Here is a 17,369-nt window from a genome sequence, read left to right as displayed (position 1 = left end):
TAGATAATTAAATAATAGACTAGATGAGCCTATAGAATGTAGATGACTGCTTTATATAAATAATTACCACAATAAAATCCTGTTTCAACCAATAAGTTCTTGTCCAAAAGGCCATATTCAAAGGTTAACTTTCTGCAGGCATTGAGATTGATCCATTATGTAGCACCAAACTAGGGCAGAAAATGTTCTCCTCAAATGATACAGAAAAACAAAACATACTTTATTGACAAAATGATATTTCTGTCATTAATTTCCACCTTTAGTATTAAATGCATTTGAGTGGCACAAGTCTGAGGTTTTTTCTTGGATGTATTGAAAGTCGACAATTATTTTATTGATTAAATAATAAAAATAGAGTTGAAAGCATATACTCATATATATGTTATATATCTATATTTGTATATAAATACTTTAGTTGACTTTAGTGTTTTTTTATCATTTAACATGGTTTTACAAAAATACATATAGTGCAACACAGCATCATATTTAATTGATGAAGTCTTTGTCAACTTTAATAGGTTTGCTGTGACAATTATGTTACACAATTTGACTGCATAGTTTAGCACCATTTTTTCTCATGCACTCATCATTAAATTCAGATGGCTTTATTAAATCACAAGTACTGACTGCAATATATATTGTAGTGTGATTGTTAAAGTATAAATATGGATCATGGATCCTATAAGGGAAAGACAAGAGAAAGCATGGTGTAGTATTGACATAAATTTATCGGCTGGGTTTCATAATATATATACAGTAAGTGTGGTTTCTTAGTTACATTTGTTTACAACCAAACTTTAGAATATGAACTGATAGTTCATGAAATGTCGGTAAGTTTTATCTAAATTTAATTGGTTCAACTTCAACGAAAAATTATCCCAATGTGTAAAATATAAAACTTGGAAAAGCCTGAAAAAAGTTTTTGTAAGTAATTCTAGACACACTTATGTACTTGCAGAAAAAAATGTGTTAACATTGAGGTTTATCTTGTATGCCAGACAATCTGTGATTTAAATTTGAATTTTAGAATACCAATAATCATTCCTAATAGATACTATTAATCGGGTTAAAATTCCATCACAATACTCTTTGACATTGTAAGCCCTATTTACTCAGAGCTCAGTAGTGGCGAAAGCAGTAAAACTTATTTACTCGTGGTAATATGTACCAACGTGAGGTGAATATGCACTGAGTGTTGCTCAGCATAGAATTATTTTCTACTTCCACAAACATTATGTAGCACCAAACTAGCTTGGCAGAAAATTTTCTTCTCAAATGATAAAGAAAAACAAAAAACATATTTTATAGACGAATGAGTTGACTATGCACTGAGTGTCATAGAATTATTTTCTGCTTCCAGAAACTGGCCCACGACTCAAACATTTTGACAAGTTTAAGTGACTTCAGTCAAAATGGTGCTGGGTTTGCAGATAGCATAATAAACCATGTGTGATGATAGTTGTCACATGCTATGTAAATGGATTGTACTGCATCTCAGATTTACTTTTTTCTCTATCGCTTGCCGCTATTGCGCACTCTGTGTAAATAGGCCTTATATTATGCTGATGCATGGCTCTGTGACAAATATATTGTCTGATAATTTTAATTAACCACTCTTTTTAAATTAAAATGTAGTTTTATAATGGTTAATCATTTTCCTACATTTTTATAAATTTATTCACATTGTCCAGTGCTAAAAAAAAACAGTAATGAATGAGTGTACAGGCCTTCTGCGGATTGTATATTTAAGGGGTTTTTTCCTGATTTTGAGATAGAATGAAAAAATAGGCTGGTATTCAAGAGTAAGCTGTGGTGTTATGGAGTTACGTGTATTGTTTTAACTGTGGTTCATATGTGAAATCCTTAATTTTTCTTTTTTATATCTGTATGTTTTAACTTGTTTCTCTGGAATTTAGGTGCATTGCTAAAGTGAATATCTAATTGGAGTTCCTGATGCTCATTATTTTTTACTTTTCTTGATCTGAAATCTTTTTTATATTGTTTGTGCATGTTGAGCATCGAATAAACTCAATGAACTAGTCTTTCCATCTTAACTAGTCTCACAATTAATTACAAAATTTTATTTTTCAAAGGCAGATTCAATGTGGAGCCCAGGCGGCCCAAGCCACCCTAAATTTTTTGGAAATCATTACAATGGGCAAAAAAGAATATTGGATTCAAATTAACTTTAAGACTGCCATTTCCAGCCATCTAGAGGCACCAAAGACATTAAGTTTTGATGGGGCTGAGGTAGTAGTAATCTCACTCTTCCTCTGCTTTTACTATCTCATAACATATCATTTGTTTAGCATCGATACCTTGGGCAACCCTACTGGGATACAATCATTGGCCTTTTGTTTACATACATTCTGTGTGTACTTTTGATGAGCTTCATTAGTAAATAAACTTAAGATTTTAATTTCAATTTTATTCCCTACTCATGTCTGTTATTACCAACATAAATGTATGTAAACAGAAAATAAGACTTGAATACTGTAATTGTTTCACATGTGATGCACCTAAACTTTAAAATTTTCTTCATTTGATATTTTTCAGTTTTGGATTGAATTTATTTTTCTTTTGAGTGTCTTGAAATGTTTTAGTGCAAATTGCTTCCTTTATTCTATTTCAGCAAATTTATTTTAAATGTTTCTTCTTCAAAATTTCAGTAGTTTAATTTTATATGTATTTTCATTATGGAGGTTTCTTTAGTTTTACTTTTATTGTTATATGACTTTTTGAAATCTGATAATTTTTAGCTGTGTACCAATCACACTGGATAATTCTGAATTACTGTTTATTCTTCAGATTTGGAAAAAGCATCAACAAAAATACTTGATTTTCGGTTCATCGAGTTGGGAATGAATACAAGACAGTATTCTGTAGATCCGTCACAACTCAGTAAAAGGGTTCCATTTGTCGGTCTTATTGAGCAGTTTGTATTTAACAGCAGAGACTTCATTGAAATGGCAAGTGAAGATCCAGTTGACAGTATTGTCATAAAGAATACAGCTTCATTTGGTTCCTCCATTGATAAACGCTCGATACAAAAACCTATCACTTTTAAAACTAAAGGTTCCTACATCTCACAACCATCTCCCTCTACCTATCCAAGCCTTGGCATCTTTTTCCATTTTCGTACAATGGAACCCAATGGTCTAATGCTTTTTAACCAAGGTGAAGGAAAGGACTTCATTGCTGTGGAATTAGTTAATGGCTACTTGCATTATCTGTATGATTTTGGAGATCAACCGGTTACTTTGAAAGCAAATACTCCTGGACCATTGAACGACAACCAATGGCACGAGGTGGACATATCAAGTAACATCTTGACAAGGTTCAAAGTTGACAACTCTATTAACAGCAAAACTTTGACCTCACCTTCAGCGCGTCGTTTGGACCTTATTGGAGACATATACTTTGGTGGCGTTCCCATTTCGAAGTATAATTCTTTACCAGAAGTAATCAAATCAAGGGATGGATATCATGGTTGTTTTGCTTCTCTGGAGGTCGACGGTCATTTCCGAGATATGATGCTCTATGGATCTAATATTCCCGATACTGTTGTAAAGGGTTGTAATGGTAATTATTTTTATTTGTCTCATACAGTTCATTTCATGTGTCCTTGGCAATATACTTTATCTACATTTGTTTCTACTCAGGAGTAAAAAAAAAGGACACTTTGATTAATAGTCTGCTATTACAATTTCAATTTCATCTTTATTGCAACTTTGAATGTTGAATTTACAATTTTAAAAATATATATACACATATATAAAAAGCAGACATAAAAAACATTAAAGAATCAATCGTATAACTATTACGTGGGTTTAAGTAAAAAAATAAAAATATAAAAGGCAATTACTGTACAAATAATCTAAATTACAACAATAGTCATCAAAAAGCTCAGCATCTGAAAATACAATACAAATTACAGTAATTTTAATTTTGTTAATGAAATGAAATATATGGCCCTGGTATACAACCCGCGGGCCAACCCCAGCCCACCAATCCGTGACATCACTAACAATAAATCATTTTTCTGGTTGATGTTCAGTACATCAAAATATATGTAAATAACATTTATAAAAAGCTCAAGTTTACAACAGGAAAACATTCAAGTTCAGAAAAAACATTTAAATAAAAATAAATAATTGATTGATAATGCTTTAAATTTAAATAATGAAGGAGGATATATTGATATCTTATTTTGCAGAGATTTCAGCGTTGGGCGTAATGAATATAAATTTTTTTAAATTATTTTTTCCCCTTAAATTTCCATCTTTTATGGTGGTGGGCATGGTAAATGGTTATTTAAAATTTGGTGGGAGGCAGATTTGTGAAAAGGTACATAAAGAGTCTTGCCTGTGGTAAAAAAATCAATGCTAGATTAAAATTTCTGGGAGGAAAATTGTTTCTTTCAATATGTTGCAATTTGAACTAGATATCAAAAAGATATATGAAATGATTTTTTTTTTCTCTTAAGCTCGAGTAGTGGAATGTACTGATTACATGTGTCTTAATGGCGGAGAATGCAAGGAATCATGGGAAAATGTTTACTGTGACTGTTCTACCACTAGTTATCAAGGAGATCGCTGCGAAGAAGGTAAATTATTGTATACTTGTTCTGATTTAAATTGAATCATGTACTGTACTGCAAGACACTGTTGTAGTGTGGATGCATAAACAATTTATGGATCTAGCCTACTAATATAGGCTTCAAAAAGGACTGGCTTTTATCAGATAAACAAAGGTTTGTACAATAATTTTTTGGCTATATGACTAACCGAAATATAAAGCAAACATATTCTTACTTCATATTTGTGATTAATTCACGGTGATGTTTTTAACAGACTTTTCTCAATACCAATTTTGGAATTTTGCACTACAGATTTGATTCAAATCAAGTTCAAATATATGAATGAAATAAGCCCTCTATAATTTGTTTTTAACAAGTTTTAAATATTTCAGTAATTCACCATTTTGTTTTTGTTTTTTTAAGCTGGTACAACATACATGTTTGGAAGCTATGGAGGTCTTATTAGTCTTGAATATACATCTGCTGATTGGGAGACTACTGAAGAAAATGATATCACATTTGGGTTTGCAACCTACTCCGAAAATGCTGTATTAATGAGGATAGAAAGCGCAACTCAAGCTGATTTCATTGAAATAAATATGGTATGGAATTTGATATTACTGCAGTGTAGTTTGTTTTCAGGATTTGTTCACCTACTTTTGAATGTTGCCCTTCTTATGATCTTCCATTTCTTACTGTCTAACACTTCCTTTGCCGATGTCATGCCTAGGTAAGATGTTATGTCATCTCTCCACCTTATTCTTAGTTTGCCTCTTATTTTTTCCATCCTTGGTGCCAGTCCATCATTCCTTGATACACTTTCTATACATGTCCTGCCCATCTCTTTTTTGCCTCTTTCCATTTTGACCAATATAAACCTGGAATAATTTCATCTGGTCTTTAGTTGAATTAGTATACTGTAAATGGTTCTTCAATTGACTAAAAGGTTTGAGGCTGGAGATGTAGCTTAACCAGTACATTCCAGTCATTTCATAATGGTAGCTGTCAGCGACTGAAACTGTAATGTAAGTTCCAAAAATTTTAGTATATATATTGAAGATCCATTTTACAGTATACTAATATAAACCTGGTTTTTCTCCTTACAATGCTGCATCTGATTTTGTGATTGTAATGTTTAGTCTTTGTTTTGAAAAAAAAACAAAAAAAAAACATGTTAGATCATCTGCATCCACTTGTGTTGAATGCTGTTGATAGTTATTGTTGCTTTGAAGGAAAACAAGTGAATTGTGGGAGGGCAGGAGTTACTTTACAAAGCTGTAAAGAGGCACTCCTGGGACATCATTGCATCTGTCAGAAATTGCAACTCCGAAAAAAAAAAAATGCTACAAATTATCAAAGAAAACATATTCCTGCTCGTCTTGTGTCATCGTCAAACATGGCATACGGGCGATGATGTTATTGTTGTACTGCAGTTATTATTTATTTTTATTTCATTACACTCATACCAATTAAAAGATGAATATACATTTAAAAATTATATCAAAGATAAAAATGACAATTAAATATGTTGGTTATTTACAGTACATTTAAAATTTGAATAAAATTCAAGGTTAAAATATTAACAATATACATCAATGAATCAGTCAGACATTTTTTTTTGTAATCAATAAATTTAATGTTTTGGTTCGTCCCCATACAGGCAGATTTTTCTCTTTGTGGCTCAAGTAAGAAGCAGTCGATGATACTGTTGTTTATTTTTTATGATTGTGTTAGGAAGGTACATCATCGTGCAAAGGACCAGTCAGGATCCGTAACTGCAGGGTAACAGGGGCTCTATGGACCAGTACACCGGGCTAACTCCCTACTCATCTTGGAAGATGTACAGTACTGGGTTTTTTAGGTGCACATGAGCCAATTATGTACACTGGGACTACGGTTTATAGTCCTTATCTGAGAAGACTTGTTCCTCCACCAGGCAAGCGTGCCACTCGAATCAGCACCGATATTATGGCTCTGTTGCAGTGCCCCTGCCTTAAACTGCTTAACCATTTTGACTCACCGTTGTTATATCTTTGATAATGTTAAATAAATTGCATAATTTTGTTTTTTTGGCAGGATAATGGTATTATAGTTGCTGTTTATCAGTTAAGCAATGTAGCAGAAGCAGAGTCCCGATTAGCCACTTCTAGCAAGAAATTTAACGATGGAGAATTCCATGTTGTTCGTTTTTATCGTAAAGGGAGTAATGCAACCCTCATAATGGATCAGATTGTCAGAGATACTCGAACTGACAGAGGTGAGTCAACAGGGGCGGATCCAAAAGGGGGGAACGAAAGTGGGGCAGATTGAGATAACACTACCCTAGTGGGCCCGGAGGCATGCCCCTGTGAAATTGTTGTTTTCTAGACACCTGAAAAAAACCTCTGAGGCGTTTTGGCCGATAATTTTTTATTTTTTTTTATTTTTTTATTTTTTTTTTAACTTTCCAAAAGTTGGGGCTGGGGCTGCCCCCCTCTAAATCTACCCCTGGTCAAATGCAAATCAGATTTAGATTATGTATGAGTAGTAATTCACTGAAGTTATTAAATTATGATGTATGTAATTTTGTCACGTTTTAAAAGAGCATTTGTCTGGTCTGATGCTTAGTCCAAAATGTCTGTTTTATGTGTTTTGCATATTTCATATAATGACAAAAATTATGACAATGCCAATGACAAAAAAGGTATTGTAGTCTTACTGCATTACAATTTTTTAAAATGCAAAACATATGAATTCTTTCTCAGCTTCGGAAGCATCTGTGTTTGATGATCAAGCTAAGATATATATTGGAGGAAGAATTCCAAAAGAAGGGCGGAGGAAGCGGCGACAAGTTGAAAGTGTTTTTGTTGGTGTTCTATCTGGAGCTAAAGTAAACAAGATTAAGCCATTACAGTTAGCTGCATCAGGTATGAACCGAATTCTAGGAAGGGGAAGAGGTGGATAGGGAGGTAGGAATGAATCTGTCATTCATACAGCCCTACTGTACCATGTATCATGATTATCATGGAAAATTTTTGTCATTTTAAATTGCATTCTGGGTAGTTTTTACATCATGTATGTAGAGTATCAGCACAATATCAACTACAAGCAACTGTGTGGAGTCCAAATCTTGCTAACCCGATGATAATCAACCAATGATAAGAGAACTGTTTCTATCCCGATTTTCAGTAGAAACACACCCTTTGAGGACAGTAGGTAAAGGTTAATAACATATGTATCTTTCCACTGAAAAAAATCAACAAACAGTGAAATATTGTAGTAACAAGTAATCATAAATATAAGGCTTCCATTGCTGGTCCTATTTCATAATTTTATTGAACTTAAATAAACATTTTTTTTCATTTAAGATATAGGTTGAATTTATTGTAAATTTGTTAATTCTTTCTTTTTAAGTTTATTCGTTATAAAAACTTCATTTTTATTTTTTTTTTCAGATTTATTTTTTATTTTAATTCAACATTACAATAATATCATGTAAGATTAATTTATTTTATCATTAGGTCACCCTAGAACTGGAATACAAGGAAATGTGACACTTATTCCAAATGCAACAAGTTTCCTGGAAAATTCTCTCACTCTGCCAACACCAGTCTTGCCTGGCCCTGGCCCAGATGTGAGAACAACAAATGTGAGTATAGTTCTTTCTCATATTTAAACTCCTTCTGAGTTTCATTTTTGTAGAGTTGCAAGTACTGTATCAAGACTCATCCACTGTATCACAGATTATATTACAATGTATACCTCTTAAAATAAAATTGTTATATAGCGCCCTCTATGTGAAAACCAAAATAGTGCCCTCTATGCTATTTTCAGGGTTTGTGTGTGTCCTTAAATTCCTTGAATGTCCTGGAAAAACAAATGAGAATTTTTTCTGTATTGGAATGTCCTGGAAAATTTATGATTGTCCTTAAATGTCCTGGAAATTTGATCATTTAACATTTATCCAATACTGCAAATTGCCTAGTAACAGTAAATTAATACAATATATTATAAGAATTTGTTAGTCCCATCAGTAGGTTCCCACGGTACTCTTGGAAAAGGCAGGTCAAATCGTCAAGTCTTTGTACGCCACCATTTCAGGAATGTTATCGAAGACAATATCAAATGCTGATGGTGTTCATGTTTAAAGGGCATTTACAGTTAAAATATTCCACTGCATAAAATAACTTCTTTTTAGTACAATATCAGATTTAGCAGTCCAATATTTTACAATAATTTACCCAATAACTTAAAACATTCTGTGTCAAAGAATAGCTTTTCCATCAAACTGTTGTTGTTGTTGTTGTTGTTGTTGTTGTTGTTTCACCTGAAACAATAACTTTTTTTGTCAATAAAATCAATCTATTAGTATTTCATAGATGACGATCAGTTTCTATACGTCTTATTATCTTTACTTGTTCTTTAACCTTTTTTTTCTGTATCTTTGTGATCTGCTGTTGATTTTTCTGTTTTTCGTTTCATGTTTTTCTTTATTTCGGGCAAGCCTTCTACAATCTTTATTGCTTTTCGGGTTTTGCCCTCTTCAAATGTTTTTCTTTTTTAATTATTATGAATCTATTGTTCACTTTACTATGTTGGAGAAAATAAATGTTATTGGAAATGAAATTAAATGAATTGAGGCAATTTTTCTGTTAACATCAGTTGTTCTAAGAAAAATGCCAGTTTTTTATTCAAATTGTCTGCATAAAAGAGTGATCTATGGACCATTTTTACATATTCAAAGGCTGCATCTTACCATGTTTTGTGGAAAATATTTTTGAATACTTGTCATGGTGGTATTAAGGCAGCATTCCCCTCCCTTTACCTGCATTTTGCTCGATGCCTGTGTTGCTGTTTTAATAGGGCAGATTTTTATATTTGTTTTTCTTATTGACAGAACCCTGTTCAGAGTTCACCTGCAGAATCTTCAGATATTTTCACTGCCACCATTGAATGCAATGATGATGAGGAATGCGAGACTTCAAGTGGTTCAGGTAAGCACATATTACATTTTCTATGGAACTACATATTATATAATCATGCATTTTTATATCAGGCTTTTCAAACTTCCTTGTGGCCCTATACACGAGGTCGTTTTTAGCTTCAAAACCAGAGCCATATATTTAGGATAGAGTATAGAGGGCTTTTAACATACAGTAGTATTGCAATATTTGAAGAGGCAGAGAGAGAATGATAAAGTACGGTATGTTGTTTGATCATTATCGTAATTGCGTGTGTAGACGGCTAAATAACTTGGCATTGTATGTTGGCTTGAGGCCTCAGGGTCTGTTGTTTCTGTCATTTCCTGCTTTATGTCATGCAATATCCTGGAAAGGTGAATTTAGGAATCGACATCACCTCCTACTTTGCTTCCTGCAAAGTCTTAGGCAAGTTGTCTTGCAGGAATTACTGCCACCTCTTGCTTGGTATTCTGTAAGATCTTGTGCAAGGTGTCATGCAGGAATTACTGAAACCTCATGCTTGGTCCTGCAAGATCCTGGGCAAGAGATGTCATGCAGGAATTACTGCCACATTTGTTTTATTGTCCTGGCAAGGTCCTGGGCAAAGTCTTTCAGGAATCACTGTCACCTACTTCTTTGGTGTCTTGCAGGAATCACTGTCACCTCATGCTTGGTGTCCTGCCAAAGTGTCTTGCATGAACCACAATGATAATAATCACCATTTTGGGTTGTCTTGTCCAGGATGAATAGAAGATGATTTGAATCCCAAAGTAGCTCACATTAATTTCATGATTTTTTTGTGTGGACATTAAAAAACAGTTATTTTATTTATTGTCAGGAATGGATGGCTTGTTTTCACCAGCATCAGGCAACCCAAGACCCTCTGGTAAACCAATCGAGGATTCTTCTGCAACTGTATCTGATCGAATAGTAACAACACCAGTTTTTATATGTGCTGATGGTGATGATGAGGATTGCTTGGATAATGAAGGCTCTGGTTCCTCCAAAAACCCATTCATCAGTAAAACACCAGATGATAACATCATAATTCCTACCATTGTTGGTGGCAAAGGTTCAATGCCGATGAGTCCTGGAACAAATCCTAGTAGGCTGCCCTCAGTTGCACCTACTATTGGAGCGCCTCCTCTACAGAGCACATCATTTATTGAACAAACCGGGATGATCATAGGTATAGCAGCAGGGGGTGTTGTCATCATGCTTCTAGTTATTCTTTTATTATACAAATATAGAAATCGTAGCGAAGGCTCTTATAAAATTAACGAAAGTCGTAATTTTGATCTACAAACTGTACGGTCAGCTTTATTGCCTGCACGTAATGGTACCATTCCAGCAAAAGCACCAAAATCGCAACTTCCACCAGGATATGCCTCAAAAGAATGGTATGTCTAATGAAGTAGGCATGGAAATTTCAATTAAATATCAATAGTACAAGATCAGTGCTTTTAAATGCACTGTATCTACTTCAATTTATATATATATGTATGATTAAACCCACATTTTTAAAAAAAATATATAAAATGCTACATTATAGTGTGAGTGATATTTATATATAACCAACCAGATTTATTTAATTTAATTGTTTGGCTATTATATATAGTATGAAATATATAAGCCAACATTTTTTGTGATTTTTCAACAGTTTTTGTGAAGATGTATATTGTAAAAAAATAAATCAAATACTTTATTTTTTATTATTACTAACTCAATGTAAATCTGAAGTCACTGCTTTTGCGTTGGTAAATAATAACTCAGCAAATAGTGTGGCCCAGTGAAATAAATGTTATATGGGAGAGATTGAGAACTATAATAAAATCCAATCCAACTGGCAGATCCAGAAGGAGGATTAAACACCACCTCCATTCTCAAAATTTGTCCACTGTTTTTAAAATAATGTATATGGCACATTTACCTAAAAAGACAATCAACCCTTTAATAGTTTGTTGGTCACCAGCGTTATTAAAGTTTAAGTTGATGAATTTTAATTTGAGATAAGGCCACTCAAGGATGTATGTTTACATCTTAGAGTAATTCAAATAGGATAATTAATATGGTCCCAATTACAATTAAGGTTGGCCCATGAATGCACTGTAGTTTTATATGAGAAGAGCTTGTAAACAAAAATGAGAGAATTAACAGCTAAATTGGTACCATCAGTCTAAGTCAGATCAGGTGCAATAGCAAATGTTGACCTTTGATTGGATAATGTCATAAAGCTGTATGAGTTATCCACCTTTTTACATACGTTGATTTATTTCAATGATTGTTGTACAGATAATTTAATTAATATATGCAAGAGGAGCAATAGAGAGCTTTGTAAAATTAGATTTGCAAAGTCTGAACAAATAACAGCCTGATTTTTAAGTTGTTATGTGGGCTTTTTTTCTGCACAGTTGCCATTTCTCGACATGTACACATGTAAATGAGCCATATATGTTGTTGAAATTTCGTAGTAAAGTTGCAAGTATTGTAGTTATGAAACTTTATTTTTTGCCATGTGATGGTAGTAACTTTAGTGTTCAACAGTTTGCTATAAAATGAAAAATATAAAACAAGCAGTGCAATGAGTGTACCCTCTAATTCAAGACCACCTTTAAGACCTGAAAATTTGGGGTTGTGTCGGAGGTTGTTCAGTTAAAGTGTATTTGTGCTAAAAAATAAAGATTGTTAGTTAGAACTTCAAAATAGAGTCTTGAAATTAAAGGGGTCTGAAAATTGGAGGATGAACTGTATTAATATGTTTAGTATAGGAGTGTGTTCATGTCACTAATTATCATTTTTATATATAAAATGTATAAAAATGTGAAGATGTGTAGCAGTAAAACTAAAAAAACATAGACAAATAATCTATTTAATTTATCACTTTGTATCAAACCTTTTTTGAGATAAGGCCAAATGCAAAGTAAATTTGTTTTTCTTGTCTGAGGAGGAGGATTAATACAATTATGTACAGTACATACCCTTGTATACCTAAGCTATTATGTCAGGCTTTAGACTTTCATGGTTATGCTTGCTGTGTGAATGCTTAAATCAGGGAATGGACTAGTTCCCCACCCCCTTCAAGAAAAAAATGTAAGGGTGGTAAACATCAACAATCTTTTTTTTTTCATTTGGCCTTATAAAAAAGAAGTACTAATTTACACATATTCTTTTGTTTATTTATGTAACTGTTTCTTTATAAATGTTTACATATTGATACTGATTTATCCATGCATAGTAATCACGGCCTTTGCGAAAGTTAAAGGTTATGCATTTATACCACACAAAATATGAGGGTCTCTATGTGCAAAAACAAGGAAAGAACCCCAAGTCTTGTTTCATTTGGCCTTATAAAAAGGAGTACTGTATTAATATACACATATTCTTGTATATATATACAAGTTTCTTTATGATGTGTTCATGTTGGTACGGAATTATCCACAATGAATGCTTTTTGGTAAGCATACATGGTATGGATATGTTGCAAGACCATCAAAGTGATAGAAAAGAAAGGTGAGAGGGCAGGACCTCTAATAGTGCCTAAACATCATGTCATGTAGAATAGGGATTCTACCCTCAGATAAGGTACACGGTATGGCCACTACTTCTGGTGCATTAACTCATTTCAATGTGACATGTGTGCACTTGTAAGGTGTGCTAACAGCAACTAACCTGGCACCTTGTCTCCTGCGTGTGCTCTGAAATACTTATCTGTAGTTGCAGTTGTCAGGATTTCAATTATTCCTGTTTTTAATTAATGTTGTAAGCACAAATAGATAGCTTATAAAATAAGACAATGATGATCAATTTCTATGATTTCTAGTTATGTACATTTATAGATATTATGAATATATATATATTTTTTTTTTCAAAGTTACATTGTTGATTTTTGTAGAACCTCTTTATTAAAGAGTAATCACAATATAATGTGAATGGTATGGTTTTTTTTTTTATTTAAATGATTATTTTTAACAAATTTGTTTCAAGAGTTTGCCGAAATGCAATATCCTGTCCATTAGTAGCTGCCAGTTATACCAAGCAAAATATTGTACTGGTGCCAAGAACTGGTATGTGAGAATTGAATTAAAATTCAGATTATATTATATTGGAATTAGTACTTGTTTAGATCATAAGAGCATACTTGATTGTAGTTCCTGCTAATATGATTATCTTTATTGTTATTATTAATTTAATGTTATTATTGTTATTATTATTTATATAATTTGTGTTTTTTTAATGTAGACTAATTGAATATATCTTGTTGAGGCAATTTTGGTCATAATTTTCAAATAGAAAGCGGATTTCTCTCCATATGGATCTGTATTGGCGGATTCTCAGACAGTTCATTTGAACAGTTTTACACAAATTTCAAGCATATGATTATTCCAAAGATTGAATTTGATTATTTCAACATAGTATTATATGAATATGTATGTTATAATTGTATAATTATTTTTTTTATTATTTAGATTATTAATGCTATTAATGGAAATTATTGAAAGCAACAAAGTGCTAAGAGTGTAATTTAAAATTATTTAATGACAATTTCCATGTGGAATCCTGACATAATTTAGATAAACATGTAATGACTTTTTTCATTTGCTAATTGTTTAAATTTTGTTTCTAATGTCAGTTCTAATGCATGTGCGAGGAAATGATGTATGTGTTTTCATAAATCTTCAATACTTGCTTTTCGAAATACATTTCTTTCTAAATTGAATCCTAAGATAATTGTGAAAAAAACATTAGTCACCTTTTACTTATATTAATAAAACTCCTTCGGATGTTTGAATAAGGGGTTGCGAAGTATCCATTCAAAGTCAAACTCCTGTTGGTATTTAATTTAAAAAATAGAAATCTAAAAATCTTTTTTTCTCGGGGTAACTTATATTGATGCTGGCATAATCTTTCAGTTCTGAGTTTAAAGAAATAGAAATTTATTTGGCAAAATATCAAAACAATTTTAGATATTTTAGACAAATATATTTTTAATATCAGAATTAAATATAAAATATAAGGTAAAAATTTAATTCATTCTTTTATATTATGTGATTAAATATTAAATACAAAATAAAATATTAATGTGGAAATAGGCTAAAATTAATGATAAATGGAAAAGAAAGTATTCATAATACCTTTCTTTCTGGTAACATCTGATATCAGATATTTTTATATCCCATTTGGAAGGCTTATGTAAAATAAAATTTAAATTTCATATATTAATCAAATTTAAATTTGATATTAAGAAATTAAAGTTAATTGCAATTTTTAATTGCTAATCAAAATGATCATGTTTGTATCCATTTTCGAATGAGACATTGATTAAAAATAAGTGATTGATTGATTACTGTAATTAGGTAGTTGTTTGAATAATTCAATGATTGCTAAAAATATAGAATCATTGAATTTAAGGAGGGGATAATTATTCATTGTTTTTTTGTTGATAATATCTTATACTTAGCTCTTCAAACCTTTGGCAGTTTTGATAGTTTACCATAAAAACCTGTCCAGACATGCCTAAATATGGTGATGATGACATCACATCATGACCATATATAGACACATCATGACTATATATGGGCATTCATCATTTTTGATAATCTGGACAGAGCTTATAAGTACACCAAATATGACTATGAATTAAAATAGGGCCAAGAAAAAAAATTATTGTGTTAGCCACGCCCGACCAACCCAAATTTTACGAAATTATGGGTCAGCATTTTAGTTTGTTTGTTTTTTTTTTTGATGACAAACAATATTTTTTTATGAGTAAATAAGGCTGGAATAGCCTTGGTGAGGTTAAGGGGCCAAGGCTAGCCTATTTTTCTGGATGGTACACGATGCGAATCCAAAATTCATCGCTCACATCACAAACTAACACAATCAAAGTAGATTGCGTTAGTTCGCGCTGTTGTTTTCAAGGACTTTTTGTGTGGTAAAGAATACAAAATTGCTTGACAAGCAATACGCGCTCGTTTTGACGTGCTACTGTGATTTCACGAAATAACACAATCATGACATCACATCATGACCATATATAGACACATCATGACTATATATGGGCATTCATCATTTTTGATAATCTGGACAGAGCTTATAAGTACACCAAATATGACTATGAATTAAAATAGGGCCAAGAAAAAAAATTATTGTGTTAGCCACGCCCGACCAACCCAAATTTTACGAAATTATGGGTCAGCATTTTAGTTTGTTTGTTTTTTTTTTTGATGACAAACAATATTTTTTTATGAGTAAATAAGGCTGGAATAGCCTTGGTGAGGTTAAGGGGCCAAGGCTAGCCTATTTTTCTGGATGGTACGCGATGCGAATCCAAAATTCATCGCTCACATCACAAACTAACACAATCAAAGTAGATTGCGTTAGTTCGCGCTGTTGTTGTCAAGGACTTTTTGTGTGGTAAAGAATACAAAATTGCTTGACAAGCAATACGCGCTCGTTTTGACGCGCTACTGTGATTTCACGAAATAACACAATCTATTTGATTGTGTTAGTTTGTGATGTGAGAGACGAATTGTTGTATTATTTGTGTATTTTTTACTTTTTAGGCATAAACACATATTTGGTTGTTTAAAAAAAAGTTTTTTTACCAACCTACCCATATTTTTGATTTTCTCAAAATGTGGCAACACCAATTTTTTTTTTTTTTTTTTTTTGGCCTAATACTTAAGATATTTGTCCAGGGAAATAATGTTAGTAAACATATATCCTAAAAAAATATTATAGTACAGGTAGGTATATTGGATAGTAGAAATATGTGTATGTATTGCCTATTGATAACACTTTGCTATCCCTTCCCACACAGCGTTTAGGAACATTTATTTTCCATATTTTTCTGTTATGTGCTACAAATTATGATAAAATTGATTGATTATTGCTAATGGTGAGGGATAAGTTTTACGGAAGAGAACTTTTAAAGAAACTGGCTGAGTATAATTAACAAATGTTTGTCAACAAGAAACAAAAATTAGACTGTTTTCTTTGAAACTCTTCTAATGTACATAATTAACAGTTGATTGTGTAATATACATATACAGCAGCTAGAATTTTGCCAAACACGTAAATATATTAGGGTGTAAAAATTTAGCCAGACAAGATCAATACATGCATCTTTTTATGAGAAACTCAATCTCCAAATGTTGTAGATTTAGAAACAAAGTTAATTGCAGCGTATATAAATTTTTTTTTTAATTGTTAAAGCTCATCCTTCATTGTGTACAATGTGTATTATTAGGGAGGTTTCATAGCTATATAAAAATGATAATGAATACTTTTTGTTAGTCGGGCCTAACAACATTTTCTTTTGCATGCTGTCAACGGTCTTGTGTAGACCCTAGGCCTGAGAGAACTTGCTGTGAGCTGATTTCTTACAGCAAGCAATGTTGTATTTGTTCGCATTTTTATAAAGTTGCAAAGTTTCCCTGATCACCAGTTATGGCAAACTGGTGTTTTCTTGTTATTTTGCATTATAAAGTACTATTAGTAAATGATAGTTTTAGATCACTATAGAATTGAATGCATCTTATATATACATATAAAACACTTACCTTTAGTTACACAGTACCACATACCAATGGGTGGAGGAATGGGTGTATGCTTCAGAAAAATCGTAAAACCTATATTTAGAACTTGCAGTTTTAACATGATGTACAGTAATATGCTATTTTGACCATGCAAAATAGGCCTATATTTAATGCAGAATGGATAATCTCCACAAATTTTGGTGTAAATGATTCTGTTTTTCTGTAAATTTTGTTGTGATATAGAACTTTATAGCTAAATATATTTGTGACCAATGTAAACTCTGAAAATATTTCCACATAACTCATGTACAA

The 17,369-nt window shown here is 32.2% G+C and overlaps 1 protein-coding gene across 4 annotated transcripts in view; it reads left to right on the top strand.

The window, feature by feature from the left end:
* Window positions 1-15,371, top strand: part of LOC117110469 (neurexin-3-like) — a 79,644-nt gene extending 64,273 nt beyond the window's left edge. For all 4 annotated transcript variants that reach the window (XM_033253187.1, XM_033253202.1, XM_033253195.1 and 1 more), the window contains 8 exons: window positions 2,809-3,582; window positions 4,487-4,606; window positions 5,003-5,181; window positions 6,656-6,836; window positions 7,324-7,485; window positions 8,080-8,207; window positions 9,456-9,552; window positions 10,358-15,371. In XM_033253187.1, the coding sequence (XP_033109078.1) occupies window positions 2,809-3,582; window positions 4,487-4,606; window positions 5,003-5,181; window positions 6,656-6,836; window positions 7,324-7,485; window positions 8,080-8,207; window positions 9,456-9,552; window positions 10,358-10,929 (2,213 nt within the window). In that variant the 3' untranslated portion in view covers window positions 10,930-15,371. The remainder of the gene's footprint in view (window positions 1-2,808; window positions 3,583-4,486; window positions 4,607-5,002; window positions 5,182-6,655; window positions 6,837-7,323; window positions 7,486-8,079; window positions 8,208-9,455; window positions 9,553-10,357) is intronic.
* Window positions 15,372-17,369: the final 1,998 nt, after the last annotated feature.

This window comes from Anneissia japonica, unplaced genomic scaffold (assembly GCF_011630105.1).
Source record: "Anneissia japonica isolate Jap-2015-1 unplaced genomic scaffold, ASM1163010v1 scaffold1511_len2985839_cov193, whole genome shotgun sequence".
NCBI lineage: Eukaryota > Metazoa > Echinodermata > Crinoidea > Comatulida > Comatulidae > Anneissia > Anneissia japonica.
This window is presented reverse-complemented; position numbering and strand designations above follow the sequence as displayed.